Genomic DNA, 9,303 nt, shown 5'->3' with positions numbered 1-9,303 from the left:
AGGACTCATATTTAAACTATCTTTTTGCATTTTAATATTCACAGACACTAGTTCATATCGCGATTCAAATTAAGTGACAGACCTAGTTTAGATTTATTCGTCCAAAATTGACGAATTCCGTGGCATTCCACGCTATAGAGTAAAGTACATTTTTATGAATAGACTCCACGATCCCGTCTGCGTTTACGCAGAAACCATATGGCCCTAGAAATGTAACCACACTTCAGAACATTTCGGCTTGCCCTGTGTGTTGTTTGAGTTGCAGGGGTGACCTCACGTCACAGTGTCTCTCTTTCTCCCTCTGTAGCGTATGTGCCCAGATGCGTTCTCAGGCACCGAAATTTGGCACCGATTGATTTAACATGAATCGGTACTCGGTAGTACCGACGCAATTCAGTCGGTACCCTTAAAAGTACCGAGTTCGGTACCCAACCCTAGTCATGCCGCAGTTCTTGCGAAATTCCAGTATTCACAACACTGTGAGGTTAGCCATGTTAACAAGTAGTCGACAATGAGTTTGTCATTGGATATTTGATATTTAAACTAGAGGTCGACCGATAGTGGATTTTGCCGATACCGATAGCTAGGTTGGACCACACTGGCCGATACCGATTAATCAACCGATAGTTTTTAAAATGGTAAACAAAAACTAAAACAGAGCTTTACTATTTTTAAAAAAGCAGTAGCAGTACTGAACCATACTTTGTAAATTAATAAACATATTAATATTAATTATTATATTGATCATTAAATTTATTTCATAGTTTACTAATGTTAAAAAAAGAAACTTTAAAATGTAAAAATATAGCCTATTAGTAATCATACTTTGTAAATAAAATAACATATTAATATTAATTATTATATTGATCATTAAAGTTATTTCATAGTTTACTAATGTTAAAAGAAGAAACTTTTAAATGTAAAAATATAGCCTATTAGTAATAGTAAATGTTGAAATGAACACACTAGGAACAATACTTTTACAGCTTTCATTAATATTACAAAAGGACTCTTACTGTAAAGTATTACCATTTAATTTCAACAGTCATGCTTAAAGATGGCCATCTTTAAATATCTACACAAGGCCATAGCATTAAAATTACATACATATGTTATTGATATTGTATGTGTACTCTTTTACAATCAAAATAAAAAAAAAATACGCAAGTCACACACTGGACAAAAGCGCAGCGATGCAGGGCTCTACGTTTATTTTTCTTTTTAGGAGCGCTTGTGCTCCTAACTTAAAAAATGTAGGAGCACAGTCTAAAATTTAGGAGCACCAAAATTTGATTAAAAAATAGCCTTCCCATTACGAGGTGATATTTGACTCCTTAAAGTGATTTACAGTAGAATTTTGTTTTTACCTTTGTAATGGCATTTTTCTATCTTTATTAAAAGTATGTCATCTTTTATGTCAAATTAAAAAAAAAAAAATTTTTATAAGCTTTTTAAAAATTCTAGATAAAACCATAGAATAAGAACAAGTAGAATAAGAAGAATAAGTTACTAATCAAATGAAATCAGTATTAAAATTAATTTATAATTTATAATGTGATTAGATATTGATGAACTAATCATTTACAAAACATGACTATACGTTCACAAATGATTAATATGCTAACGATTTACAAATCTGTCGTAAGTTATCTTAAAAAATAACATCATGAAATAATCAAACAGATCCTTAGTAAATGGTTAATAATTTAATAGTTAATATATTATTAATCACGTATCATTCATCGAAATGTCAACAATGTAAACATTTTTGCTGCGGTGCCCGGGGAGCAGTTGGGGGTTCGGTGCCTTGCTCAAGGGCACCTCAGTCGTGGTATTGAAGGTGGGAGAGAGCGCTGTACATTCACTCCCCCCACCTACAATCCCTGCCGGTACGAGACTCGAACCCGCAACCTTTGGGTTACGAGTCCGACTCTCTAACCATTAGGCCACGACTTCCCCATATTTTATTCATGGGATTTACACAACAGGTTTTGAATTGTTAGCATATCACTTATTAATCGCTTATGAATGTTTTGTAAATGATTAGTTCATCATTAACTAATCACTTATAAATTACTTACAACTGAACGTTATTATAAAGTGTTACCAGCAGCTCTGTTCACAGTAACCCGTTTCGGTGCATGGCCCTTTAAATGCTAATGAGCTCTGCTGACCCCGCCCCTCTCTACCATGGGGTGACGAGCCGTTCTCTGAGACTGTAAACTCTAGCCGCGGAACTTGCTAACTAGCACATTATTAGGAAAGGCGCTTGGCAAAGATTCATAAAGAACCTTATACTCACTTCTTCTGGAGGTGAAGCTGGATCACGAATGATTCGTGCGAACATAGACACATTTATGTAGATCGGGGGAGCATTCCCTTCAGAAACAAACGTAATCCACTGCGTCTTCAGCGGCTCAGATGTCGGGAGTAAATGACGACTGCTATGTTCATTATTACATCCAACAACAAAGCGCCTCAATCGCTTAGGAGTCATTCTTGTCTACACCTGCTCCGGCAGCGAAACAATGGCGGACTGTTCGCGGGAGTCGTGGGAGGGGCCTGGGTCTGTGTGACATCACACCGCCAAGAATCTGTGAACGGCTTGATCTGAGAAAGGGCTTATGATTTATGGGGATTTTAAAAAAAAAAGCACTGGGTGGATTTTTGTCATTATAGGGGGATGTGTACACACACTGCCAACACACATTTATGTTCAAACAACATTTAAAAGTGAATTTTGCATCCGATGACCACTTTAAAAATGATTAAAACTGAACACCTCAGATCTGAGATCAGTTAAAACACACTCATGCGGTCAACCATTGCGATTTTGAAATGTTTCCGAAACCAAAGTTCAAAGCAGTATGACCAAACGAAGCCTTGTTTGCTGAAATCACGTGACTTGGCAAGTTTGCGCCGAACCACTGATTCGAAACAAAAGATTCAAAGCTTCATGCACTGCCATTGATAATACATGTATTAATGACTTCTGTAGAGATATTGATTTTCCTTAGTTATTTGAAAACATTCATTTGACGAGGATATTATATTTTTGCTCTTTTAGCACCAACACACTTTTTTTTTGTACAAGTGGCCATGATTATTGGCATATGCCAGCCAAATATTGTCTGTAGTAGTAAGTATAGCCAATTTACAGGCCCGTTTTAGTCATTGGTTGAGTGTAAGTGTTATTAATTGTCCCCTTTGGTGTGTCTGTGCCACTTCTTCTGGTTTTCATCTTCTCTGTGGCTGTTTTTTCCCCCAGGCGACTGACTAAGGAGAACGTGAAGCCCTCAGGAAGGCAGATCGGAAAGTTAAGCCACAGTAACCCCACCATTCTCTTTGATTATGTGAGTATTTTATTGCTTGTGACGGCCATAATGGACCTCTAGACTAATGACGTGCTTTTACAGGGCTACTTTATAATCTGCAGTGCCATCAATTTTCATTGCTCCTGAGATGAAAAAGCACGTATAAATGCTCAGACCAGTGGCCTAATGCCCAGCATCAGAACGAGAGCATGAAGACGAGGCTAAATTTAGGCTGTGTTAGTCAGCGGGCTAACGGTAATTGTATTCATCTCCATCGAATGTAAGAAATTCATGACTGGGCCGACCGCTGCTGATAGATCTTCACGTGTGCCAGAAAGTTTTCATCAGGATGCTTCTTTCTGCTGGGTTCGTTCTGAAGAAGTGGTGCAATTGTTAGCATATCACTTATTAATCGCTTATGAATGTTTTGTAAATGATTAGTTCATCATTAACTAATCACTTATAAATTACTTACAACTGAACGTTATTATAAAGTGTTACCAGCAGCTCTGTTCACAGTAACCCGTTTCGGTGCATGGCCCTTTAAATGCTAATGAGCTCTGCTGACCCCGCCCCTCTCTACCATGGGGTGACGAGCCGTTCTCTGAGACTGTAAACTCTAGCCGCGGAACTTGCTAACTAGCACATTATTAGGAAAGGCGCTTGGCAAAGATTCATAAAGAACCTTATACTCACTTCTTCTGGAGGTGAAGCTGGATCACGAATGATTCGTGCGAACATAGACACATTTATGTAGATCGGGGGAGCATTCCCTTCAGAAACAAACGTAATCCACTGCGTCTTCAGCGGCTCAGATGTCGGGAGTAAATGACGACTGCTATGTTCATTATTACATCCAACAACAAAGCGCCTCAATCGCTTAGGAGTCATTCTTGTCTACACCTGCTCCGGCAGCGAAACAATGGCGGACTGTTCGCGGGAGTCGTGGGAGGGGCCTGGGTCTGTGTGACATCACACCGCCAAGAATCTGTGAACGGCTTGATCTGAGAAAGGGCTTATGATTTATGGGGATTTTAAAAAAAAAAGCACTGGGTGGATTTTTGTCATTATAGGGGGATGTGTACACACACTGCCAACACACATTTATGTTCAAACAACATTTAAAAGTGAATTTTGCATCCGATGACCACTTTAAAAATGATTAAAACTGAACACCTCAGATCTGAGATCAGTTAAAACACACTCATGCGGTCAACCATTGCGATTTTGAAATGTTTCCGAAACCAAAGTTCAAAGCAGTATGACCAAACGAAGCCTTGTTTGCTGAAATCACGTGACTTGGCAAGTTTGCGCCGAACCACTGATTCGAAACAAAAGATTCAAAGCTTCATGCACTGCCATTGATAATACATGTATTAATGACTTCTGTAGAGATATTGATTTTCCTTAGTTATTTGAAAACATTCATTTGACGAGGATATTATATTTTTGCTCTTTTAGCACCAACACACTTTTTTTTTGTACAAGTGGCCATGATTATTGGCATATGCCAGCCAAATATTGTCTGTAGTAGTAAGTATAGCCAATTTACAGGCCCGTTTTAGTCATTGGTTGAGTGTAAGTGTTATTAATTGTCCCCTTTGGTGTGTCTGTGCCACTTCTTCTGGTTTTCATCTTCTCTGTGGCTGTTTTTTCCCCCAGGCGACTGACTAAGGAGAACGTGAAGCCCTCAGGAAGGCAGATCGGAAAGTTAAGCCACAGTAACCCCACCATTCTCTTTGATTATGTGAGTATTTTATTGCTTGTGACGGCCATAATGGACCTCTAGACTAATGACGTGCTTTTACAGGGCTACTTTATAATCTGCAGTGCCATCAATTTTCATTGCTCCTGAGATGAAAAAGCACGTATAAATGCTCAGACCAGTGGCCTAATGCCCAGCATCAGAACGAGAGCATGAAGACGAGGCTAAATTTAGGCTGTGTTAGTCAGCGGGCTAACGGTAATTGTATTCATCTCCATCGAATGTAAGAAATTCATGACTGGGCCGACCGCTGCTGATAGATCTTCACGTGTGCCAGAAAGTTTTCATCAGGATGCTTCTTTCTGCTGGGTTCGTTCTGAAGAAGTGGTGCGGAGTCTTGTTCTGCTGTCACCATTCATGCTACGCACGTCTTCAGCGATGAGAGACTCCGCGAGTTTTGCCGAGAAAAGAAAAGACTTGGAAGTGGCTGACGTTGGCAAGGCTTTGAATTCATTAGCATTTCTGAAAAATTCAGAAGATTCAGTGGTGAAATAAAAGACGGAGATGAGCTCTGATGAAGGCTGTGTTATTCAGTCGCTTGCAAAGGACTGCACTTTTCTTACGCCTTTCCTCATTTTATGAAGGCCTCGAGAGCGAGAGAGAGGCCACTGACTGATGCTGCTCCCTCTGAACTGACAAACACTCGCCACAGTACAACATCAAATCAAAATTGATTCTGTTTGCTAGAATGAATGTCCCTGGTCTAATTGAGCAATGTATTATTCTACCTGACCAGGGAAATATAATTAGTGGAGCGATTGTCTGATATTGACCAATATTGATCGCAGCAGTGATCATGTGTTTTTGTAGGCTGGTTCCCTCGACAAAAAAAAAAACTATAGAATTTTTCTGTTGGCTTTTGGATTATTGCAAAAAATAAGCTCTGTGGCCAAAAAAGGTTTATGACTCTTACATTTTGTTCATGATCATTTTCTTTCTTTATTTTTTTATTAGCAAACAAGTCAGAATGAAAACAATGTAACATCTCAATTCAACATCATCCAGCCCTCCCTCCCCCCTCCCTCTTCAACCCTGCGGTCTCTTATAATGGGGGGAGCACACTGAATACATAACAGAGTTAACAGAAAAAGTCACATGGATCCTGAAACATGAATTTCCATAAAAAAAACCAAAAAAAAAACCACCCGCATCATTCTAAGTCCAAGTCATTGTTCTGTGTAATATATTTGGAGATCTTCTCAGCAGCTATAGTCCAGGTCTGTAATGTAGAAAGTTGTGCCATATTCACCCGAGCCATGGATATTTCTAACATAATAATTAGGGATGCACCGATACTGGTATCGGGCCCGATACTGAGCTCCTGTACTCGTGCTCGTTAAAATGCCCCGATACCAAACGCCGATACCACACAGCATGTGATAAGCGCCATATTCAGACAATGAAACACAGACAACAGAACAACAGACAGCAGAAAGGAGTTAAGGATGTCTACTACGAAGTATATGTATGCAATGAATATAATGTTAAACATTCAGTATTAACGCCTGTATAGCTGATGTGCGCGAGCTGATAAACAAAGCACGCTGAGTGGATTGAGCGCGTGGCGGCACAGATGCGCGAGCTTGTCGAGTGAATATACCTTTCTCACAGACATCACTGGAAAGTTTGTAGTTCGGTCGGATACGTCAAAAACAAGTAAGTAAAACAATGCACAAGTTACTTAACAGTAGGGAGAGAGAGAGAGAGAGAGAGAGAGAGGTGAGGACAGCAAAATAAAGTAAACTGTGACAAATCATACCCAAAAATTCTTCATACAGTGGACTACCAGTAAAACCGATACAAATTTGAGTCCAAAAATTATTCAGACCGAGTCTAGGAAAAACACTGAAGTTGAGGTTTTACAAATGCAATAAACATATCGGTACTCGGTATCAGCAAGTACCAAAAATAAAAGTATCGGTATCGGGTGAGTACTGGAAAAAGTGGTATCGGTGCATCCCTAATAATAATGTCTCGAAGTTGCATTAGCCACTTGTACATATCCAAAGTATGTGGAGGGAGCCAGTGTTGTGCTAACAATTTTTTGGCAGATGTCAACACGGCAAGCCAGATCATTTTTTGCAACTTAGAAAAACTCAACGCAGAATTGTCATTCAATAGTAATACAGCAGGGTTCACTGGTATAGTGTACTCAATAATTTTTGATAAGGTAGTACATACTGCATTCCAAAATTTTTTGACCTTTTCACATTCCCACATCATGTGGAAAAAGGTTCCAAGTTGTTGATCAGAACAGTTATTGCAGAAGGGGCTGAATGAAGAGTCAATACGATGTCTTTTCAGTGGGGTCCAATAAGTTCTGACACAAAAGTTAAAATGAATCCGTTGGTGATTTGGATTTCTTGATGAAGTAAGAACGTTCTGCCATGTTCTACCCCAGTTCATGATATCCTCGTTCATGATCATTTTGATGATAAATACAGTTTCTTTAAATCTTGAAGCCTAAATCCAATCATCAGATGTAAAAAGCTAAACAGGCTACAGGGCTCTACAGTGCGACCATTTCAGTCGCATTTACCAAAAACACATTGTCTTTGGGATGTCAGAACTGAAAAAAATACTAATTTGTGTCTGGGTTTTGGCCTACAAAGAATGTATCTCTTTTTTTCTTTTACAGACGATTCTTGTATATAAATTACATTTTTGTTAGATTTCATCTTTATATCACAATAAAAAAAAAAAAATATATATAGCATAGGTTTTCTTTCTCTCTGTGGACCCAAAATCGATTTCCAATTAAGAAAAAATGCTTAAATATTGGTAAAACCGATCATACTATGATAGACAAATAGTAGCAGTCACAATCAGGTCTATTACAAATGAATACAATCACGTCTCGTCTGTTTGTAATTTCACTTGAAAATACTATGCATTACCAAAGTTTTATACAAGTTTAGTTTGACGTCTTTTAAAGAGAATTTAATTTCTTTCTTTCTGATTTCAGTCAAAAATTGGTATTTAGAAAGGGCACAAAAAGGACTTGAATAACACACGTGGACCTCAGGGGGATAAAAATAAAAGTGTATGTAGAAGGAGTGAGTCACTGCTGCAGAGTGCGGTGTTGTTAGGTTAATGAATGTAATGTTTTCTCTCTCTCTCTTCTTTCAGATTCTGTCTCAGATCCAGTGGTACGATAACCTCATAAGTCCAGTGGTGGACTCTCTCAAATACCTCACCTCTCTCAACTATGATGTGCTGGCCTGTATCCTTTCAGACGGCTGTTATAATTACTCTCCCACTGTATAATAATCTTCCCCCTCTGCTAATAACAGCTCTCCCAGGAACTTGCTGATCTCCTGCAAACTCCCGTAATTTACGCGTGATTAAAATAGCATGTAATCGCTCACCTTGACTTCATCATCATCACTGAAGCTGACAGCTTTGTGCGTTTAAAATGTGGGAGAAAAGCATTTCTGCAGAGGAAAATTGACTGTTAATTTTCTTTTGAACATGCCAAAACAATGTCTGACCGTATGAGTAATAGTCTGAAGAGTTATCTTTAAAGAGCGAGACGTGGTGTGTTTGAGCCCTTGACCATGTGGGCAGATTGCATTATTGAAGCTTTAGCCAACCCAGAGAAAGAGAAGATGAAACACGATGACACCACCATTTCATCATGGCTGCAGAGTGAGTGCTGCGTTTCCTCTAAAACGCCTCTTCGATGTGTTGAGATGCCGAATATATTGAACTTCTGCCTGGCATCCTAATGGACGTTAAATATCATTTGTTGAAATGGTTTGACCCTGCTGCTAGAGTGTGTCCGGAAAGCAATTTGGAGCACAAATGCGTGACATCCTTGACTTGCCCTGGTACGAATTCTAATGCTCATTCTTATGATAATATTTTGCTTTTGTCATCACGTCTTTCCCTAGGTCTCGCTAGTCTTTGTGGAGCGGTTTTCAGGAAATATCCCATCGAGTTAGCTGGTCTTCTGCAGTATGTGACCAACCAGCTGAAAGCTGGAAAGAGGTACGCTCACATGTTTGCTGCGTTTAAGTCCTGACCTGCGCTTCAAAGAGGCGCTGTGGTGTTTTTACCCTGCGCTTTATTAAAACTGTTATTACTATACAAAATCAACTGCTCAGAACATCAACAGCCATCAGAAAAACAGTAGATCATCCAAGTAAAGATGCACAGAATCAAGCATATGTAAACTTTGGAATGGGGTTGATATATACATATATATATATATATATATATATA

General features: G+C 39.0%; 1 protein-coding gene across 7 annotated transcripts in view; it reads left to right on the top strand.

Annotated features, from left to right (window-relative positions):
* The window catches only part of LOC107689139 (THO complex subunit 2), a 101,128-nt gene that overhangs the window by 35,366 nt on the left and 56,459 nt on the right, over positions 1-9,303 (top strand). For all 7 annotated transcript variants that reach the window (XR_001634304.1, XM_016487053.1, XM_016487051.1 and 4 more), the window contains exons 16-19: positions 3,269-3,353; positions 8,209-8,302; positions 8,647-8,727; positions 8,973-9,069. Coding sequence is in view for 6 of the 7 variants with exons in the window: in XM_016487053.1 (XP_016342539.1) it covers positions 3,269-3,353; positions 8,209-8,302; positions 8,647-8,727; positions 8,973-9,069 (357 nt within the window). In the remaining variant the exon portion in view is untranslated. The remainder of the gene's footprint in view (positions 1-3,268; positions 3,354-8,208; positions 8,303-8,646; positions 8,728-8,972; positions 9,070-9,303) is intronic.

The sequence above is a fragment of the Sinocyclocheilus anshuiensis genome, unplaced genomic scaffold (assembly GCF_001515605.1).
Source record: "Sinocyclocheilus anshuiensis isolate Anshui unplaced genomic scaffold, SAMN03320099.WGS_v1.1 scaffold846, whole genome shotgun sequence".
NCBI lineage: Eukaryota > Metazoa > Chordata > Actinopteri > Cypriniformes > Cyprinidae > Sinocyclocheilus > Sinocyclocheilus anshuiensis.
The sequence above is the reverse complement of the archived record's forward strand: the minus strand, read 5'-3'. Positions and strand labels throughout refer to the sequence as shown.